This window comes from Perna viridis, chromosome 8 (genome assembly GCF_037379345.1).
Source record: "Perna viridis isolate PV_CMFRI_1.1 ecotype Kerala chromosome 8, ASM3737934v1, whole genome shotgun sequence".
NCBI classification, from domain to species: Eukaryota; Metazoa; Mollusca; class Bivalvia; order Mytilida; family Mytilidae; genus Perna; species Perna viridis.
The window spans coordinates 44,727,467-44,751,006 of NC_142452.1; the positions used below are offsets into that span (position 1 = coordinate 44,727,467).

Sequence of the window (23,540 nt, forward strand, 5' to 3'; positions counted from 1 at the left end):
CATTTTTTGTCAATTTTACAACTAAAAAAAAAAAAAACAATCAAAAGGAGGGATGCCAACCCCGTACCACCCTCCTCAGGATCCGCCACTGTATAAACAGAGCTTACTGGCATGTTGTATCTTAAACATTATTCAATAAACTGATTGTGTTGTATGTGTTTAATGTTGGTGATATTTTTAAAAGTGCTGCATATTTCTACCACTAATCACCAATAAAACTTTCTTTCTACCATGTACACATCTTGCTTATTGCTTGCTCCATATTGGGAAACAAACGTTATTTTTATATTTGATTGCAGAAAGACGCGTACAGTTCTCTTGTAGGATACAGTTTAGAATATATAACAAAACTGTAAAAATGTAGACTATGTTTGAAATATTACTAGAATTTAATATAATAATAAAATCATGGCAAAATTAATCAAAACTTCGAGTCACATTTTGTTACGAAGTAATATACTATTGAATTCTTATCTTTACATCAAAGCCCAGAATCCTCAAGGTAGGGCTGATCTCGTCTGTTTAAACAAATCTATCACTTCATAACGAGGTAGCTGGTGACGTCATCAGAAGTACCTTCGTTGAGGTAATTCACACATATATCACGTCCATCATCTCCGATAATTACGATAAATTTGTTTGTTCAAATTCTGTTTCCAAATATTAACAACAGACAAATGACATTGCACACCTGTTGGCTTTCCAAGCAAAAAATCACAGCCTCAGTAAAGCCAACGTTTTCCCAGTTAGCTAGATTGGCTTATCAAACTGATTTACACATCGCAAAGACGGAAAATAAGCACAACCGTTGTTGATTTTGGCTTTTAATCAATTTTTGCAGTAGAGAGCTTAGCACGGTGTTTTGTCTGCTCTCTTTTGTTTTATTTCGTGCCAATTTAATTTAATTGTATAGTATTCATTACATGAGCGAATAGCCAGCATGGATGCTACTCGGATTGATCTGAAGTACTTGATGCATTTTTATAGGTCAAAATATGAAATATAGTGGATTTTTATAAGTTTTAAACGTTCATGATGGATTCACATTTTCGAAAATCAATTTTTGCTCCCAAAACTTCAATTGTTCATAATCACAAATTGTCTTCCGTTGGTCGTAGAAATGAAAACAGGATTTGTATAAATGTTGGTGGAAGAACTTTCGAAACTTACAAAACAACACTTAAGGCTATACCTGATACTAGACTTTCATGGCTTTCCGAAAACCGAAGTACAAATCCAGACTACGACCCTGCAACTGGAGAATATTTCTTTGATCGCCACCCGGGTATGTTTCAAATGATTTTGAACTATTACCGAACTGGAAAGTTACACGTTCCAATGGATGTATGTGGCCCTGCTTTCGAAGAAGAGCTAGCTTACTGGGGTTTAGACGAAACCCAGATAGAACCATGCTGTTGGAACTCATATAGATCCCACAGAGATGCACAAGACACTCTTAGAGAGTTCTCGAATAGTGACAATGAAAATGACAGCGATGACGAAGAGGAAATGGCGATGAGAGCTAGGTTTGGAATATCTGATGATTTCATAGAAAAAGAGAAATCCTGGTGGGACAAATGGCGTCCAAGACTTTGGAATTGTCTGGATAATCCCAGAGCAGCTGACCGCGCTTCCAAGGTATATTGTAAAGTAAACTAAAATATTCTGTATAATATTTCATTGATGTTTAAGTTCAGAAATAACTTTGGAGTTTTTGGAACAAATACAGTGTCTTTTTTCAAACTATGATTCATTTTGATAATTAGCGTTCACAATTATTATATTGACGGTAAATTCACATTTGATATGACAGCTATGACGTCTGTATACCATTATATAACACTTGTCAGTAATGACTCATACTCTGCATGGAACAAATATTTTCCCAATTGAAATTGCACTTAATGTGTAGATAAATAGAAGAAAAGAATTTGTAAACGCTTATAATGCTTTCAGTGTCTTTGATACCACAAATATATGAGAGTGATAGCTTTTTGAGAGTTAGAATCAAGCGGTGGTCGACAGGAAGAGTCTGCTATGGTAGTTAACTTGTAATCATAAATAGCTAATTACTTCGTACTCGATCGAAACATACATTTTTGTTAATGCTTTAAGTATATTAATTAATTACATTCACTGGATCTCCAAACTACTATTTTCGACAGGGCAATGATATTTACAGTTATTTTGTTCGACAATGTTGTGTCTGAATTCTGCAAATATACCAACTTCGTAAATTCTTAAGTTAAATGATGAAGTAATTAGTTTCATTTTAAATGCTTATTACATCAAGTTATGACAAGGGTATTAAGAGAGATAAGGCATTTCAATTAGTCAACTATAAAATGTAATTAAGAAAGTTGATTTTGTTTTTTTCTTGTTCCGCCAATTTTAAAATCGAATAGTAAAAAGTATTCGTATTCGTAGTGCTTCGCTAAATACTTGTATATGTTCATTGGCAAAAAGGTGTGTGATGGAACGAATGAGCAAGCAAACGAAAAAACCAACGAAACCGAATAAACTTAACATAAATATTGAGTGTAACAGTAATTCAGAAAATATTATTGTTACAGTGCAAAGATACAGATTCATTTTCTTATTAAATGAAATAGTTATAGAGGAAACAAACCAATGAATATAAGAAAAAAATATTACTGATTCAAAAACAATGCTTTCAAAATAAACAGATCAGATAATACTGTAGACGTTTGCGTTTTAATTTTTTGCTGTTTTTGCGATGGAAAGAAAAGCGCGTAAAACGGTATAGAGAATTATAAACGATACTCACTTCAGAATTCTCGATAATAGTACCAGTAGTGTAGTCTATTGAGTTTAATGAATCTCCGTGGAAAATTCATTTCTCAAATTTTTTAACATTTCTTAGATTCATGCAGGCCTTTTTATATAATGGACCTAGTTCTCCGGCAAATATTTCCAGAATTTTATGTAGCCTGACCACGTGCACATACATTTTTATTTATATTAATACCTAACATTCAAACAGACAATTTGGAATCAAAAATGCATTAATCCAATAATGGGAATTTCTTCGATTTGTTGAAATACCCCGGACGTTACATTTATGAGTAACTCGGCAGGGGTTTCTTAAAAAAAGAAGACCCTTACCCTTCATATGCCACTGGTCCATTCTCCAAGTTTTTAGTGGAATACCGGGTTTATTTTTGTTTCTATGTGTAAATTTCAATAATTTGATGACATTGAAAAATTCAGGGAATTCCGTCATAGTCGGTTAATATAATTACTTTATGACCAATGTGGTTGTCCAATTTAAATGATCCTTGCGAACAATTTTAAAAGATCTTGCGTCCATACAATTTTATTTTCGGCGTATTAACACTGCATATTTTATTTCAATGAATTTCCACAGAAATATGCCAGTTATAGCAAAAACCTCTTTTAATCTACATTTTACTCCAATTTTCAAACTAATATATAAGAAAGAACACTATTTCAACTTAAATTGGGTTATCAAACAAACAAGCGACCTCAAGTTCTTTAAGAAGTGTACAAAACGCGTTTGTTTTTTTTTTATTATTATTTTTGCAATCTGAGAGACTGAATTATCGAGTAATTTGCTGAATTTGAGTATATTCTCGAGTTGTTCCATGATATATCGTACCTCTATATTGTTGCTGATACTTTTTCAAATTTTATATTTTCAGATTTATGCAATTATATCCATAGCCTTTATAATTACATCAATCGCAGTGTTGTGTTTGGAGACACATATCAAATTTCGTTATCAAATATATCCCAACACATCACTTACCGGGCTCAAAGTCTCAGAGACACAAAGAATAACCCGTCCCGTCTTATTCATAAATATTATTGAATATGCATGTAATGCCTTTTTTACGTTGGAAATATTTGCTCGCCTTTTAACATGCCCGTCTTTCAAGGTTTTTGCCAAGGAGCCTCTGAACTGGCTTGACATAATATCTGTTATTCCATTCTACGCTGCTAGAGTTTTGGCAATATTGTCATATGATAATACAGTGGCTTATTTATGTGTAAGTGCTTTCAGACTCATCCGGATATTTCGAATTTTAAGACTTACAAGACATTTTAGTGGTTTAAAAATCTTAGGTCATACCATACGAGCAAGTGCAAAAGAACTGTTATTGTTATTTCTTGTATTGATAATAGGAATCTTAATTTTTGCTGTTGTGATATTCTATGTTGAACAAATAGACGAAAACTCAAAAAATGATTTTCAAAACATTCCAATGGGATTCTGGTGGGCGGTGGTTACAATGACAACATTAGGATACGGAGACATGGTACCAAGGACTGGATTTGGATATCTTGTAGGAACTGTATGTGCAGTGTGTGGACTTCTGATGCTTTCACTTCCTGTTCCGATTATTGTAAGCAATTTTACATTGTACTATTCCCATGCTCAAGCAAAAATGAAACTTCCAAAGAAGACAAAAAAGTTCTTGGTTGGGGCAGAACACATTTTAAAAGAAAGTATTTCAAACCAGTCTATAATTGAAGAAGACGAAACAAAACAACCAGGAAACGATACTGAACGAAAAACAAGCGGTGATAGTGCCTTTGGAAGTGATAACAATGGTGAGTAAGAAACAGAACCTAAAACAAGCGGTGATGGTGCCTTTGGAAGTGATAACAATGGTGAGTAAGAAACAATACCTTAAACAAGTGGCGGTGGTACATTTGGAAGTGATAACAGTGGCGAGTAAGATACAGAACGTAAAGCAAGCAGTGATAGTGCCTTTGGAAGTGATTATAATGGTGAGTAAGAAACAGAACCTAAAACAAGCGGTGATAGTGCCTTTGGAAGTGATTATAATGGTGAGTAAGCTACAGAACCTAAAACATGCAGTGATAGTGCCTTTGGAAGTAATGACAATGGTGAGTAAGAAACAGAACCTAAAACAAGCGGTGATGGTGCCTTTGGAAGTGATAACAATGGTGAGTAAGAAACAATACCTTAAACAAGTGGCGGTGGTACATTTGGAAGTGATAACAGTGGCGAGTAAGATACAGAACGTAAAGCAAGCAGTGATAGTGCCTTTGGAAGTGATTATAATGGTGAGTAAGAAACAGAACCTAAAACATGCGGTGATGGTGCCTTTGGAAGTAATGACAATGGTGAGTAAGAAACAAAACCTAAAACAAGCGATTATGGTGCATTTGGAAGTGATAACAATGGCGAGTAAGATACAGAACGTAAACCAGGCAGTGATAGGGTTTTTGATAGTGATAACAATGGTGAATAAGATACAAAATGTAAAGCAAGCATTGATAGATCCTTTATTAGTGATAACAGTGGTGAGTAAGCTACAGAACGTAAAGCAAGCAGTGATTAAGCCTTTGAAAGTGATAACAATGGTGAGTAAGATACAGAACCTAAAACAAGCGGTGATGGTGCATTTGGAAGTGGAAGAATTCAAGGCTCCCATTGGGGATATTGATTTTCATTTTTAAAACATGCCTACATGCCTTTTATAAGTATTAGTTATTACATGTAACTGATACTTACATAATTTATAAGATAACTGCAAAATAAAGCATATATATATATATATATATATATATATATCAAATTCCGATATGCTGTGTGTATACGTTTCTAATAGTAACATTTCGTCAGTATTACAGGCAAATACACAGGAATATCTAAATTAGAAAATAAATTGTACACAAGAGGTCAAGAGGTACACAAAACAAACACAATCCAAATAGGAAGTCAAATATAGCACCTAGAGGCTCTATGAAGTGTAATATAAGAAAAATAGCTTCAGTGGTTCAGTGCTTTTTAATTTCATTATACTGCAAATGTCGTAAAACAATTTGTGATACAGAACGGGTCAAGAAAGTCTATTTGGCTTGTGAATATCTCTAGGGCATTTAGCCCACAGACAGTGGCATCAACTCCTTGATTGCTAACTACGTTGCAAATGTCGATATGTTGTACACGTGTTTCAATGAGCAACCTCTCCTTAACAGCGTTTGAACCAACTACAAATTGAAATTTCACCTACTGTTTTACTGGTAAAGAGCTGACTGTCATGGTATTTTGTAAAACTTGCTGCTTGAAACATGGTTTTCCTTAGATTATCTACTTCACGTTCATTAAAATTCGCTGCTGTTTTTACATCCATTCCTAACTTTATTGAATATCATGGTTAAAAACAGAAAAAAAATGCAAATCAAGTGAGTACGTGGTTTTAACAGTGTGTGTTTTACTAAATGACGTATGCTGTGCATATACCTGTTTGCATATCTCGATCCTCAGTATAACCTCTCAGTAACTGTATACAACCAGCAAATTTTTATTTCAACACTTTGTATCTTATTGTTTATATCTATAGGAACATATGCCTAACAAATTGTCTAGATGGTACACACGCTAACAGTTTGATGAAATAAACACTCCATCTGTAATTTCCTTGTCAAAGCGATCAGAGCTGCGTTTATTAGTTGCTGCAGATTCATAATTACGGTTTGGAACTAACAAGCAGAGATACTATTTTGAGAGCCGATAGTTAGACGATAAAATCAATATTAAGGATCAGCGTGTGCCCTTTCACGATTTACTGCTTTTTCAAATAATTAAACATGTTTTCTTTCTTTCGTTGTCGAACGTCATTAAATTTCGATTTATAACAGGTCACATTGTAGTCTCGTTTGTCAACACTTTTAGTATATGTCGCCGTATATATCTTGTATCTTCATTCAAGTCAGGAATAATCAGTCCCGTTTCAAAATCATTTCGTTGAAGTGAATATGTAAAGAATAGTGATTTGCAGATTTGTTTTCTCAACTAACAAACATTTACTGAAATTTCTAAAATTATGTATCATTCGTCTTTTGATACGTCGATGGATACGATTTTATATTTATTTAATTTTTTTGATAATAATTTGGAAATTATTGCCTGTGTAAGAATGTAGTAGATAGCACTCATTCTAAGAATCATGCAAATTGTGATTCGTGGGTGAAAAGCATACATATGTTTTATTTTTGATATTTTGTTTAAATTGCCATAGTAAACAGAAATCAACATTCGGTTTTTCATATAACATGTGTTCTTAGGAGATAAAAATTATATTGAATGCACTGTTATTTCAAAATTAAGGGAGATAACTCTGTAAATGACACTCAAATACAAAAGAATCTATTGGATTTTCAATTTTGATTATCTCCTTAGAGCAGACTGATTGGAATGAATAATTACACATTTCATAATATATACCCATAAAACAACTTCATTTAAAAAATAAAAATATTTAGCCTTTTTTTGGGTGTATCACATTTTTCAGATTTTGCATGATTCTTAAAAAGACAGCTACTTAAGCTTTCACAGAAGAAAGTCTTACATATTCTCCTCACTGAATGAGACTTCGCCCATAGCAACATGGCGATGTACCGTAAACAGACTTAGCGGCACGTGTTTTATAAGGAAAGTTTAAAGGCAAACACAGTTCCATCCATCATAAGCATAGCCTAAAATCATATTGATAACATATTATACACTTCTACTGTTAACATATAAACCGCATTGAAAAGAACAGAATACTTAAAATTATGGTGTTTGACATTTCTTATGTTCCAAACCTAATAGATTTCATTGAATTTGTTAGGATTTCGTGCTTACGACCAACCAATCTTGCGACTGTGTTATGTCTTAACAAGACAAAAAATGTAGAACGCTCCTCCTAGTATAAAAGTAGAACAATCTGTTTTTAAGTCGCTTATATTGTTAGCGACTTCTTGCACTCGTAACATTTGCATATGATTTGCATAATTATATATTACTGCTCCACATTAAGCTGCTGGTCGTCGCCGTGTTTAACGTCATAGCTTCGTAGTTCTAGCTTCATACAAATTTGTTCTACATGTTTTTTTGTTTTTGGGTTTTGTTTTGTTTTTTTTTTTTTTTGTTTTGTTTTTGTTTTTGTTTTTGTTTGTTTGTTTGTTTGTTTTATGTGTATGTTTAAAAACATTTGATAATTATATGAATGGCATGCATTAATCATTATGGTAATGTGATTATCATATAGGATAAGTTACAAACCGTATGTGTGTCACTTTTGGCTGTGTAGATTTAATTTTTGTTTTGAGTAAGAGGAATCATAGGTAATTTTGCTTTTATTCATACCATAATTACAACGTTAACAAGAACGTTTTAAAATAATACTAATAATAAAATATTAAGGTTATAGAATTACCATTTTTCTATCATTTTAATTCATAAAGGTTTGATTGAGGGAGCCAAATATATAATCCAATGATTGTAATAATAAAGATGGCTATAAATTTGCTGCATTTTGTGTAGAAGAAAGGAACGATACATTTTCTTATGTAATTTTTCAATGATTAAAAATTTGTGATTTCCCTCCACGTGCCAGGAAATTAAAATGTCGCGTGAAGACTCCCATGCTTACCACGCTTTCCATGTTTTCCATGTTTACAGTTGTTATTCATATTGTTGATCAATTGAAAACTTGTTGATTTACGAATGTTATTCATATTTTAAAAGATTAGTTGGTAGTGTATCAACTAATCATAATGGTAGTGATATCGATGACGCAATGACTTGATGACTGGAGGGGAGGTCCTTGGTTTTGAGAATTTGGGGTATTGTTTAAATTATTTTTATGGTTTTATTCATGGGAGAAACAGACTCTCCGTAATTTCTTAAGGGGATTAAAGGATTTCTTCACTCTCGATCGTTAAATTTTAGATTTTAACCCACTCGCTAAAGCTCGAGTGGAGAAATCCTGAAATCCCCTCGGGACTGAGGGATAATCTATATGCAATCATTCCCGTCGTAATAGTTTAATACTTTTTAAATTATTTGCTACTGTTGAGTATATTAAAGTTGGTAATTGAGACGACTTTATTATCTTTCACTTGTAAATAAATACCTAAATAATGACACTTATAGAATCAAGTACTACTCCTTCCTGTCTAGATACCGCTGAAAATGTAAGATAGAAGTCAATAAATACAAGAAGCAAATCTGTGATGATATATATTCAAACATGACCAAAGACCCTTAAACATTTTGGACCATGATCAATTGTCAGAATAACTCCTGTACTGAAAACAATGACGATATTATCAAGAAGGAAGATTTTACTACTTTTTTCGAAAATATCAACTAACATTCTGAACATACCCCAAATAATAATTTTCATAATTGTATAAAAAAGCAATTAGGAAATTATACTAATGTTAAAAATAACCCATATATTCAAAAGAAAAGTCCATGTGATGACCCTATAACAAAAGATAAATGAAAGCAGTCAAAACCCTTAAAAATGGGAAATCTACGTCAAGAGTAATCAAGGGAACCAAGATTATAGCGGTAATCAAAAGAATGAAATCCAGGGACAAAGACCAGACGTGGAAAACAGACGTACACAACAAAGAACATAAAGTAACTAAAATCATACATACAAAGTAACAAAAGAAAATGAGCAACTCGGACTCCACTAAAAACTGGACCAGGTGCACCGGTAGGGTAAGCGTCCTCGGCTTTTCTAGAAACACCCGCCGCGTTGCTCATAAAAAGTCAAGTCCGGGGTAGACGAAAGAGGAAAGAAAATGACACGTTGAACAAATCAGTTTTCGTGGCGCAGATGGATACAAGTGACTTAATCTCTAATGAAATGTTTAAATATGGTATACACCAACTTATTGAACAACTTCTAAAACTTTTCAATATAATATTCAAAGAGGGGTGTTTTCCAAAACAATTGAACGAAAGCTACATTTCTTTGATACACAAAAAAGGAGATAAAATCAACCAATCAAACTTCAGAGGAGTTTCATTAACTTCCAACCTAGGAAAACTTTTTAATAAAATTATATTTACTAGAATCACGAAATTCATAAATAATAATAATCTTATCTGCGAAAATCAAATTGGATTTAAAGACAAGTGCAGAACTACTGACCTCATCTTTACAATCAAGTCAATAATCGATGCATATAAAACAAAGAAAAAGAAAGTTTTTGAAGCATTTATAGATCTAAGAAAGGCTTTCGACACAGTATGGCGAGAAGGTTTATTTTATAAACTTTGTAAAAATAAATTCCCTATCCAAATTTTTAATATATTATATTCAATGTATAGAGACCCTAGTTGCAGAATAAAGTTCAAACAAGGCCTAGGTAGAACATTTGTATCAAGATGTGGAGTAAAACAAAGGGATGTTTTTAGACCCATTTCATTTAATCTATACATCAATGATCTTGTTACAAATCTAAATGAATATCAAACTGATCCAGTTGTTCTGGGTGATCTTACTATTAATTCTCTTTTGTATGCAGGCGATATGTTTTTACTGTCCAACACCGAATATGGTCTTCAAAATTTCTTGACGTTTTAGAAAAAAATTGTTCATCATGGAAACTAGATGTAAACGAACAAAAATCTAAAATAATTGTCTTCAATTCAAATGGGAAAACCCATTTAAACAGTTTTAAAATCAATAATACCTATATTGAAACTGTAAAAACATACTGCTATCTGGGAATAACTTTTAAATACAACTGTAATATAAATGTGTCCACTAAACTATTAATGGAAAAGGGCCGTAAAGCCTGGTTCAAAATTAAGAAAACCATGGGACTTAACAATGCTAGTTGTCTATTAGAAAAACTATTAACTCACTTGTAAGTCCAGTTACATTATATGGATGTGAAGTGTGTGGTGCATGTTACAATCTTTATGATACTGGCCCATTTGAACATATCAAATTTATTAAAGGAAATTTAGGGGATACATAGTAAAGCAACAAATGTTACATGCTTAACTGAGCTTAATAGATACCCTTTACAAAACAAATTAAAAATACTAGCAATGACATTTTGGGAACATATCTCCAATTCAGCGAATACATTGGCAAACAAAGTATATACAAATATCCATGATTCAAATAAATGGATAACAACAATTAAATTATGGATAAAGAAACTTGGTTTTGGCTACTTAATTGATAATAATAGCAATATAAAAAATATCTTATGTAATATCAAACAAAGACTCCATGATCAAACAGGAAATGTGCAGTGTATAAATCTATCCATTGCACCTTTTCGGCAGTCCTAGTCGCTCTTTTTCTGTTCATATGCCTATTTTGATATATATATATGTATATATATATATATATTCAATCAGACTTTTGAGACTTGATTATTTTAGTAACATTGTTTTCTTCTAATTTTACGAAAGAGTTATGATATAAAAGATAAAAAAAGTGTTGTCTGGCTTTGATCACGTTTTACATTGTATTTCAATCTATCTATGGTTATTTAAGGTTGAGCATGCAGTGATTAGGCATTAGTAGCTGCTGGAAACAAAATCAGATATAAAAGTCGAGATTTAAAGTATTCTAAGAACGATTTCAAACTGTTATTGTAATCTTCATTTCTGTAAAGAAAATTTATAGAAATGTATGCCTTTAGAGGGTCAGTATATCATTAAAATCACGAATCGTTTATACACAGTGTATTTAATGAAAAGAAAAATAACGGGGTATAAGAGAAATATTTACAAAAGTAGTCCTAAATCTTACTAATGGAAAGCATGAATATAGGACGATGTGTTGAATAGTAGTGGCAAGTACGTTTTGTTGGTATGGCAAACGATACGAAAACTTATTTAGATTCGGTACGATTGATAACGGACAACATAAGCTCTGGAAAACCTTTAACCAAGTGAACAATATGTATCAAATACACAAGACATACAAATCATAGAGATTGCACATACAACAAGATATACAACGATTAAAAGCAAAACAAGAGCAAACACATTCAACACGCATACATACACAAAAAAAAACAAATAGCACAGTAACTAGAGACAAGACATGCATGGATAATATACATTTGCATGCACACACATAGAAGACAAAAGCATAATGAGACTAAGTAAAATTGCAAAATTAGCCCTAGTGAGCAGCAAAAAAAAAAAAACAGAAATGGCGATTGAAGCTATTTGCGTGCTAGTTATAGTTATATATCAGTTGTGTTTCGATATATCTTAATTTTTAAGTACCAAACCGACTTCAAAATTGAACTTTTTTACTTAATTATACAATTTAATGATTTTTACCCATAACAATTACCTTTTTTTTAGTTAATATTGCCGTCGTACGTTGTTACGGCGTCGTAACCATTGCTGCAGCAGTTAACACGAATAGAGATAAAAATGTGTTATACGGTTCAGAATGGTCACGTTGAGATATGACCCTAATCATAAATGACTGGAGAGGGGGTCATATAAAAAACAACAATAGAATAAATAGATAAATGCCAATCATATTTATTGAAAATGTTGATATGTTGTACACGTGTTTTGATGAGTAACCTCACATCAACAACATTACAATCAAATATATAGGAAGATCGAATTCCAAAATTATCTATATACAAGAAGTACTCAAAACCAAAATTATCAAAATAGGAAGCCAAATCAAGCACCAAGATGGTGAGATGGTCACTAGAACAAAACACTGTATAAATCTCTGTAAAATATCAGAGAAAAATGTTGCATTGATATGGGGGATTGCGATCCTTATTTTTTATTTTATTTTATTTTATTTTTTTATTTCATTTCATTTTTTTTTTTTTGATAGAGGACCAACACAGAAACATCAATCTGGATTCCTAGCAAAACTTAGAAGAGTGGTAAAATATGTATATCTCTATCAAAATTGTACCACGATGTTCAATATAATACCACACAAAAATAAGGGGGTTTTTTTTGTTTTTTTTTTTGTTTTTTGTTTTTTGTTTTTTTTTTTTTTGTTTTAACTTAAACCGTTGGAAACATAATATGTTAAAACGAGGGAATAACATATTTTGGGTTTCTGTGGAAAAAAAATGTTTGATCTCTGAATTGCACCACAAGGTTCCATACCAAGGAGAATGTTGGTATTGATATTGGGGGTTATGACTCAGAAGTAAAAAAAAACAAATATTTTTCCGCACAATAATTTAAATAAAAGTGTATGGATATCTAAGCGCGTATTACAATTTATAGACACTTATTTACCCTGTAATCTTGGGTATTTATACATTAACCTATTTACACTAATACTTAGTGATTTTTATTACGTGATCTACAAACAACTTCCGCTCTCAATCTAGTCAAAACCGACTGTTCGTTCGACCTCTACTAACTGCTTTCTAAGCTTATTTTATTCTTGAACGTTGACACCAAATGTTGTCGAAGTTGATAAGTAATACTGGCATCGGAAATTGGAAATTGGAAACTTCGTTGACCCACAGAATGCTACATTTTTGTAAGATAAGGTACACACGATCATATAAAACGGTTTGACATGTTGGTTTTTTAGCACATTCATTATTTTAATTGCAATTAGTATGTATGTCGAATGCCGAACTTTCTAAGGGTCTAATCAAATCGTTTGCACACAAAGCTTGTAAACACAGCAAATAATATATTTATACGCAATAGACACAATGTATAACAATATGTTTTCTGGTAATTTTAGATGGTTGTTTTGGAAATACTGTCTTCAAAATAAATATTGATGTTTTACTAAAAAGCTTTATTTCTATTATGCCGAATTCATATTAGATGCGTTTACTTTTCACTAATGACATCTAGGTATGCGGAAATATTTTTGTTGGAGAAAAGAGTATGTCTGACATTTAAAATCAAAGTGATGACGTCTTTAACAACAAATAATAGAAACTAGAGGATGTAAACAATGTTCCCTGTAGTTCAACAAATGCCTTACTATTATTAGTGTGAGCAATTACATTATGTGTAATACTGGTACAGGTTTGTTTTATTTTCGTTGAAAATTTGCACATGAAAACTACTTATCTTGGATTCATGATGTATAAAATGATGTTTCCATCGAGCACTTAGTTGTAAAGTCAAATTTGAGCAACTGTCTATGGAAAACCAATTAGAACCCCTTTTTTTCCTTAATTTACTATGAATTGTGACTATGAAGTCGTCGAAAAAAGAAAATGAACAGAACAAAATGTGATACTGGGGCTGCGAAGTGTAAAATGCTAAATAAGGCTCTGTTGTCTCCTGGAAGCGTGTTTGCCTCGGTCGCGGGATGTTATGGGTTTGATCCCCAGTTTAGTCACACTCAAGACTTTAAAATTGATAGTTACTGCATATTGGTGTTAGAATGTAGAATGTTTGTCCGAGGGACAGACTGGGCTAAGAAACCCAGCTTAGTCTGTCGGACTAGTATTAAGCGCCAAGACTATTGGATTAATAAACCATTGACCATTTCTCGCCATGAAATGCATTAAATATCTGCCATTGGATGTTAAACCACATCAATCAATTGATCAACCAACAAACCATATTGTGTGGGTAAATAAGTCAATTTCAGCGAAGTTTGGTGAACCAAAAAAAGGGGTGCACTTAGGGATTATCTGAGCACATGTACAGTAACTATTGACAGTTATTCATGTCAACAGCATTTGAAAACAAGGACTAGTATATATAAAAATATTATCTGTTTTAAGTAGCAGTATTTATAAATATCAGGCAGGAGGCTGTAATTCGTGCGAGTCAAAAGCCACCGAATTCGCTTTTCTTTCTTGTTCAGAAACAGTAATGTACAATCAGTCGTAGGTTGCACTTTTAAGATAGAAATAATACATTTTATGTAAAATGTCTGGTCTTGCTAGTAAAGCGTCATTTTCTTCATCATGAATCACTTTACCATGGCAGTGTCTGAATTTTCAGTACATTTAATACTTAGACACACATTTCTTCAAAATATCAGAAATAGACAGATATCGATTATTTGTGTTATATATAACATACAAATGTACATGTATCAAAGAATATTTGCTTGTAGATTTGTACATACTAACATTTTAAAAGATAATTTGTGTTTCATGTTTCAGCTTCACAAGATTCCCAGAATGTCACATCAGGAATAAGTGTAATATTTACTGATGAATTTACCGATGATCAAATTGGTGCAACTTTGACGTCATCACCGATTCTTAGTGACGACATAAGACATCATGTTGATGTTGACAATAATAATATAATAATAGGAAGAGATAGGAACAGTTTACCTATCAATTGTTATACAAAAAATAACAATCGTCAGCCACAGAATCGAGGTAGGTTCTATTCTTGGTGTGTTAGATATTTTAGGGTATGAGGGGAATAGTAAGAGAGTAATCAAGGGAACCAAGGTTATAGTGGTAATCAAAAGAATGTAATCCAGGGACAAAGACCAGACATGGAAAACAGACATACACAACAAAGAACAAGTAACTAAAATCATACACACAAAGTAAAAAAAGCAAATGAGCAAGTTTATTTTACCCTAGGTGTGATAGATATATATTTATGCATGATATGAATTGATTCTGTATAATATATAATTACAAATAGTAAATTTCCATCATGGTTTCTCATTGTACAGAATTTGTGTAAGAGCGAAACACCACAATTCTAGCTAAAACAAGTACATGTAGTTATAAAGTATTACACTAACACAAGGCTACCCATGGGTCTTCAATGAATGGCGAGGAAACCCTCACACCACAGGACAGGCTGAAGATGGTCCCCACAAAAAAAAAACATTATACACAGGTACGGCGAAATGGTTGCCCCTATATACTCCAGCAACTTGAAAGTTAACTGAAAGTGAAAACTATGGCAAGCCAAAGTGGACAAAAATCAATATTTTGTAATATTAGAAAATGAATTTTTAATATTACAAAATCATTTTTTTTATATAAGAAAAAATATTTTAGAAATTCATTTGGTAATATTAAAAATTCATTTTCTAATATTACAAATTCCTGATTTAGTAATATTATAAAATATCTCGCATTTTGTAATATTACAAAGTGACTTTGTAATATTAGGGAATCAGTCACATTTTTTTATATTAAAAAATAATTTTCTAATATTAAAAAATCGTCATTGAATACGACAAATGAATTTCTAATATTAGAAAATCAATTTCTAATATTCGAAAATAGTTTTTTTTTAATATTAGAAATTCAATTGAATTTTTGATATTAAAAAAAGTGTTTTGTGATAAAAGAAATCTAATTTGTAATATTAGAAAATGAATTTGTGATCTTAAAAATAATTTTTTTTTTAATATTAGAAAATGCTCATTTTTGTCCACTTTGGCTTTCCATAAAAAACGAAACGAGAGAAAGAGAGTGTCTCCAAACTATGGAGGCTTGACACGCATTGTAAGTATACATGTACGTATCAATTATGAATAGTGCTTTATGATAAACATGTAAATATCTGATTCTTATCAATAACAAAAATGTGTTCATATAGTAAGTAGCACTACACGTTTCACAAGGTTAAGCAGCGTTGTATACATAGCCAATGTTTAGTAAGAGAGACAACATATCTCCATTGATTGAGATGGGTGTTGACAGAAGTTAGCCATGAACATATTCTAAGGTTATCTTTAACAGCCGTCTTCATGTAGGTATTTCAGTGCTAATTATATCCTACACATTCCATCTGGTATTTCTCTTTCTGTTTGTTGGCAAACTAGAAATCCTGTATGGATTGAGCAAGGAATATTCTTAACTTACACTTTAAAAAAGAAATTTATACAAACGACCTTGACCTTTTAGCCTAGTTTTAGCTTGGCATCAACTTACAAATTTTGGATCGGATTGACGTGCCCTGAAATCAGAAACAGTCCGGCCCGGCATCGTCGAACACATTGGCATTAAATTAATGATTCAACTAATCACAAAACAATTCTTGTGTAGAAATATGATTTGCCTCCTATTTTGCAGTGTATCTGTAAAAACATCGTTTTGATAGACTGTCGTCATTTAAGTGCAGAGAGAACTCACTTGCATTCAACGTTATTTCTAATACCATGTAAATAGTAATAGAACTGGTTTATATTTATTTGATTTTGTATACGTTTTAATCGTTCTGCACGTGTCTGCATTTCAATTAGCTTTGTTTAAGTAAAACAGAACTATATTGGTTGCAGTTTAAATATATCAATATATCATATGTTTAGAATAAAATATACCTTTTAAGCTCACCTGAGCGTAGGCCAAGTGAGCTATTGCAACACTTGGCATCCGTCGTCGTCGTCGTCGTCGTCATCAATTTTTCAAATATCTTCTCTGAAACTACTGAATGTATTTAGATGAAACTTATGTTAGTTTGATAGTTCCTGCACAAAATGACCGTTTGGATTTTTGATCCACCGCAAACATGGCCACCGTTACTAAGAATAACATACGGCTGAGACAGCAGATTTTCTCATACATCTCCAAGATCGTTGCGTTTAACCAAATTCTGACAGGGTAAAACATTCAGCATGATGAGATCTACCTGTTGTCATTTTTTTTGTGAAAATCTGTTGACCCATGTTTGAGTTACTGCCCTTTTTGGATTTTTTATGCTGTTTTTGATGTTACTTTCAAAAATCTTCTCCTCAGAAACTGTAGCATATAATTCAATGAAAGTTGGTAGATTGTTTCTTAGGGTATCCTGTACAAAATGATCGTTTGGATTTTTGATCCGTGAAAAAAACATGGCCGCCGTTACTAAAACTAGAACATGGACGGACAGAAGTTTTTTGCTTATATCTCCAAAACCGTAAGGTTTAAGCAAATTCTGATTTTGGGGTAAAAGTGTTCAGCATGACGAGATCTATCTGTGGTAAAATTTTAGCGAAAATCTATTGACCCTTGTTGGAGTTGTTGCCCTTTTTGGATGTCCTTTACTATTCAAAAATCTTCTCCCCAGAAACTACTTTAGAAAATTCAATTAAAGTTGGTTGATTGTTTCTTAGAGTATCCTGCACAAAATGACCGTTTGGGTTTAAAATATGGCCACTGTTACTAAAAATATGTATTAGGGGTCAAAATACAGTTTTTTTTTTCAAATAACTTGAAAAACGTATTGTGGGTAATATTGTTCACCATCAGAAGACGGACCAATACAAAAAGTTTCAAAATGGTTCGTCTCCTGATGATCCCTGCAATAGATTTTTTGTTGTTGTTTTTGAAAATCTTCTTCTCAGAAACTATGCAACAAAATTTTAATTAATGAAAGTTTCCAAAATTGTTTTTTAGGGTATCCTTCACAAACTTAAAATTTTTCATCGGTCAAAAAACATGGCCGTCGTTACTGAAAATATAACATAGGGGTCAAAATGCCTTTTTGCTATTTTTTTTCTCCAACTATTGAAGAATAATGAAGATGAAAGCTATTCATAATATAAACTTGATATTCTGAGTTGAATGGCAGTATTGAATTTTTTAGGCGGTCATTTTTGCGACCATTTTCACAGTTTCTCGAATTCCAATGATTTTTTTTATTTCATTAGGAAAGATTGTTTCCCAAGTTGAATAGTGATGCCGAAAGTTTGCTTTTGGCACCCATTTTCCCGATAGAGTTGTATAGGCATGGTTTAACTTCATTTTAAGTTTATTTCAATGAATGTATACTGAGATTATGCCCCCTCTGACCCGTTGGAAAAACTGGGTATAGGAAGCTCCTGCCCATTTTTTTTTCAGAGGTTCTAAAACACTTTTAGGTACTCAGTTGAACTTACAACATTCATCAATATATGCTCTTTTTCAACATTTTTTTTTCGATTCAAGCTCTTCGGGAGCCTCTTGTTTGTGTATGCATTATAAGAGATTGTTTAAACCTTATTTCGTTTACCCAATATCGCATACCCTGTATATTACACCCCTAAAGCTATATCGCATACCCTGTACATTACACCCCTAAACCTTTATCGCATACCCTGTATATTACACCCTTAAACCTATATCGCATACCCTATATCGCACCCCTAAACCTATATCGCATACCCTATATCGCACCCATTCATGGACCACAATTCAAGTATAGTGAAATATATGATGTAATGAACATGACATCTCAAAATCTGTATCATATGCGGTATCAACCCTTGACCCATATCACGGCACAGACCGATGGCCATTGGGGTTATATAGGTCGAGGGTTGTTACCGCATGTGATAAAGTGATAAGGATCTTGGCAGAAATTCAGTATATAACCTGTAATTTTTTGGGCATATCACTACGCAAGCAGTACTCGAAGTTATTGTCAGAAGGACGTCTTATAAAACTGAATTACTATGACATTATATCTTTTCCAAATCCCAATATAGATGGGAGAACATAAAAATATGCAATTAAATATATGATGAATCCTTAACAAAAAAAAAAACAACAGTGGCAAATCAAGCTTCGAAATACCTACGTGTACATTTGTGCTATTTAATATTTTTGTACTTCTTAAATCTAGTTTTAACAAATATTAGTCTAAACAGAACAAGATTTCAACTCTAAATCTGAGTGGTAATGCAGATTTCTTTTATACCGAAATTTGCTCTCTATGAATCCGTTCAAAAACCTAGACTCAATCTTACAAATTTACACAATGTACACAATATACTTAGATTTTAGGGAAATATATGTCAAAAAAAGTTAAAATATTAGAGGAACTACTTTCTTGCGTATATATAGCATGGATATACTTGCATGATGTACAAAGTTTCAACAAATCTGTAGTTTCAGCAAGTGTTTCTACGCCTTATCTTTATGGCTTTATAAGCAGTTCTTTTATCGCTTAAGAAAATTTGAATGGAAACTTCAAAGGAAAATTCCGTCAAAATTCTAGATTTTGTAATAACATCAGAGTAATTCATTTATTTCATGCACCTGTCGTGTCTTAACAAATCAGCTGTCAAGTTGTTCCTGGCACAAACCGACATTGTTCTTATTTGATAAACACTGGCAATTTTAGAAAACTAGCAACTTTTTTCATGTATAAAAGATAAAAGAAGCCGACCAAAATTTGGTAAATATTAAGCAATTTACCTTGAAAAACAATACATCCCTTGCAATTTGTTTTGTATACAAGTTTGATAACCCAAATTTAAGGGCATATGTTTGTCTTGTTTGTGTATTATTTTCTCTTCAACACTGCAAGCATTACAATAGATCACATAAAAAATAGCTACTTAAGGACGCCCCCCCCCAAAAAAAAAAAGCGGTATCGTGGTATAATGCATGGGATGGAGTTGTTGTTGTCGGCAGCGGCTGTGTCGTCCGTAAACCTTTGATGGCTGAACATTATTAAGTGTAAGTGTTTAATGTCATTGAAAATGTACAGCATTGTGCCATGCAATAAAATAGCGGAAGGATGAGATTGATTGGAAGTGGTGGCTTTTCATCTAGGAATTAAGGGACCAAGAAGGACCTCTTCGAGTTTCGTCAAATTCTTATATCATGACAAACCGGTATTTGCAATCCAAATTTAATCCTGTTTCAATCTGAAACGGTGTATCCATACTTATTCCAACTGCTCACGGTTCGACCTCTGGCGAGCGCATCAATCTGTGTCCTGTGAAACATTCTATTGAGTTATGCTGTATTGAACATTTGTGGTTTCCTTATGATATTATGGAGATGACAAGCAAAGAATTGTATTCAGTGTATTCAAATTAATATCAGTTGTCCTTTATTATAAATAGAGAATAAGTTTGAAGTAGTCAGGTTTTAATTTCCCAGTAACTATTTCAATTTTCCCTTTTTATGACAACGCGACGAAATGACATAAAATGTAACTATTTTCATATCTTTTATTGCAGGTAGTCAGAGTGAAACTGTCAGTGGTAAACAACAACTTCCAAGTATAGATGTGTGAAAACCACTGGATGTAACTTTCTGACAAACTTATCAAAACCCTAATCGAAGACACCATTGTTGGTTTTAAATCGTCCATTTTCGTGCTTTCCAATTTGATTTGTTTCCGAAGAAAATTCATAATTACGTTTGCATGTACAGTTTTATGAGATTTGCCCTAATACCTGTTACCATTGATAGAACGACTACACAAAACGTAAACTAATGGTATAAAGTGAGTCTGAACATTCGATTTGATAATCGATTGAAATGGCTTTTCTGTTGTAACGTTACATCGAAAGAAATCCATATTTTAAAATGATATCGATCAACCAAGTAACAATTATTCGCTCATTGCCCGGGTGTAATTTCAATATTTATGACGTTAGAATTACAGTGTAATTACATCATTGTGTAACCTTTAACCATGAGCATAGGCGACAGATAGTTAGGTGTCTTAAGTAATAAATGATTGGCTATTTTATCAACTTCGTACAATCTTCGGCGGTAGGTGTTTCAATCCTTATTGTGCGCATAGTCATGTGGGAGAAAACAGTTAGGCTAAAGCAAAAAAAAAAAGGCCTATTCTTATGGCATGTCGGAAACGGAAAAGAAGAACGAACCTAAATTGTTATTGAAAACCATTTAATAAACGCTTTTTGGTGAGGAAGATTCGAAAATACCGAACTTTGTATGGGCAACTCCGAAAGATGGCTGAAATCAGGCTTTCAGTGCGTCCAAGCTATCACTCATTAAATACCGAGGACTCTATAATATGGTCACTCGATCTTGTTTACTATTAATAAGTGTTCGTTAAAGTTTTTTTTCAAAATCGGATTCTTTTTCCATTTTATTCTTTTTTTTTCAAATCTTACTATAAAGATATACTTTGGAACCAATTTTGTCAATTTCTTTTTAAGTATCATTAATATTTATTCTTATTTTTGTTTTTATTGCGGTTTTTTTTAATTATCTTAGAGTACAAGTTTTCTATATTGAGTTTAATTTTTTTGCGAATACAATAAACCAGTGTTGTCCAGCTCATGTAATGTTTTATCCACACGTCAAGCTTTTAAAGGAGGATTCAAGGCCTTTGTATTCTAGCATAATGCATAATTGCCTGTAATTTTATAAAACTTAGTTACTACTCATTTTTCAAGTTCTGATGAAAACGCCAATATTTAGTAGTTTTCTTAAGTACGTCCATGTATAGTCATACAAAACTTTAAGTGAACATTTTCTCGAGTTTATTTTTCTTTTTAGGAGATATTAAGTCACACGTTATATTATTTCTTTCAGCGTTGTTAAATCTATATAACCTTGTAAATATTTTCCATGAACCATATTTCACTATATTGTATCTAAAGTACTTTCAGTTTACATGACAGTTCTGTAGGAATATGATTTAGGCTAGACATAAACTTTAGAATACCAAACAAGACAGAGCTTAGATTCCTTGTTATACCCCACTTACTGGGCTATATTGCATTCACTTTGTCCGTCTCATTATTCCGTTTTTTTCAGCATCTATTGGAGGGAATTCTTGTTCCATGCCTTCCTTTTTCAAAGTTTTGTTTATATACTTCCTGTTTACCGCACGATTTAATTTTTTAGGAGGGGGTTGCTCTTAACACGACGTAGGGCGTACCACCATGTTTTGTCAGAATGTATTCAGTTTTTTAATTAACAACTTACAGTTCCTAAAAAAACTCGTATTCACAAACCAGACCAGAGTTTTTCTTTTTTTAAAAAAAGGAAGAGCTTGTGTATAAAACTTCTTGAAAACCATAATTTTATTTTTATTAGTGTTCACTGTTAATTGGCAGTCAAAATAGGTCAACTATTCTATAGGATCATTCTCCAGCTATTCTATAGGATCATTCTCCTGGTAATTATATATGTTATTTTTGTATTGATTTTTTTTTGCCATCTTGTTTCAGGTTTAAAACTTAGTGAAAAAAGAGTGCCTTGATATAGTACAAATAATGTCAATATTCGTAGGTTATCATGTTTTTTTTATTAAGGTTACTTCCTCACACACGTCGCAGTAGTATGTCTCCTGAATATGACTTTAAATTTTAGTCTTTACACTATCATATACAGAGTATAATTATCATTAATTATATTAATATTTGCCAGAATCTCTTTTTTTAATTCAACGTTTTATAAAAGTGTTTGGTCGCTTCTGATATTTCTTTCTAATTTCTGTTATCTGACCGATTTCACTGACAAGCCAATGTAACAGATTTATCAACAAAATTCTTTTTAATGTATCGTTATTTAAAAGTTAAATAAAACATAATTTTGTTCATGATATCACAGTTATGTTTATAATTATACTGTTGAATGGTATAATATACAGTTGACTTCCATACAGAATACTCGTTTTTCAGCTGTAATTGTTTTTTTACCAATTCATACTAGAATTTCTGAGTACACAACTTGTGTATTATGTGACGAAGGTCCTGACATGTAATTGGTCTTGTTTTGTGTTGTTGTCTCTCTATCTCTTTATAGATATTGTGGTTTTTCACTCAAATAATTTTTTAGGTTGTTGTCTCTTCAGATGTTCTCACTCAGTGAGTTTTCTTTGATAAAATGGAACTGCAGTCTTGATTATTTTGCCATACTAATTTAAAAGTCGTGATTTAGATTGTTGTGTCTTTCTCTAGATGTTGTGGTTACTCACACAGTGTTATTTTGGTTGTTGTTTCTTTCGAAACTTGTCTTTTTTTTTTGATTGGCTCATCTTTGATTTTTTTACTTCTTTTGTTGTCTTGTTTTATATGAACTACTAGTTTCTAAAAGTCTATATTAGATATAAAGGATAATAAGTAAAGAGATCA

General features: G+C 32.3%; 1 protein-coding gene across 3 annotated transcripts; it reads left to right on the plus strand.

The window, feature by feature from the left end:
• Positions 1–588: 588 nt before the first annotated feature.
• LOC148610675 (potassium voltage-gated channel protein Shaw-like) lies at positions 589–23,008 on the plus strand. 3 transcript variants are annotated; one of them, XR_015924737.1, is made up of 5 exons: positions 589–1,638; positions 3,684–4,596; positions 12,642–12,693; positions 14,914–15,138; positions 20,661–23,008. XR_015924737.1 is itself a non-coding variant. In XM_088595931.1 (4 exons), the coding sequence occupies exons 1-4, from the start codon at positions 1,033–1,035 to the stop codon at positions 20,714–20,716; spliced, it is 1,800 nt and encodes a 599-aa protein (XP_088452057.1). In that variant the 5' UTR covers positions 593–1,032; the 3' UTR covers positions 20,717–23,008. The 3 variants fall into 3 exon arrangements, 2 of the variants coding, with proteins under 2 accessions (XP_088452058.1, XP_088452057.1); XM_088595931.1 differs by lacking the exon at positions 12,642–12,693 and having other exon boundaries at positions 593–1,638; XM_088595932.1 differs by lacking the exons at positions 12,642–12,693; positions 14,914–15,138; positions 20,661–23,008 and adding an exon at positions 6,360–9,012.
• The last annotated feature ends 532 nt before the right edge of the window (positions 23,009–23,540 follow it).

Excerpts from the sequence above, each read along its gene's own strand:
- LOC148610675 (XM_088595931.1), top strand. The coding sequence starts at position 1,033 with ATGATGGATTCACATTTTCGAAAATCAATTTTTGCTCCCAAAACTTCA. Across the intron at positions 4,597-14,913 it reads CTTTGGAAGTGATAACAATG|CTTCACAAGATTCCCAGAAT; the intron begins GTGAGTAAGAAA and ends TTCATGTTTCAG. Across the intron at positions 15,139-20,660 it reads TCGTCAGCCACAGAATCGAG|GTAGTCAGAGTGAAACTGTC; the intron begins GTAGGTTCTATT and ends CTTTTATTGCAG.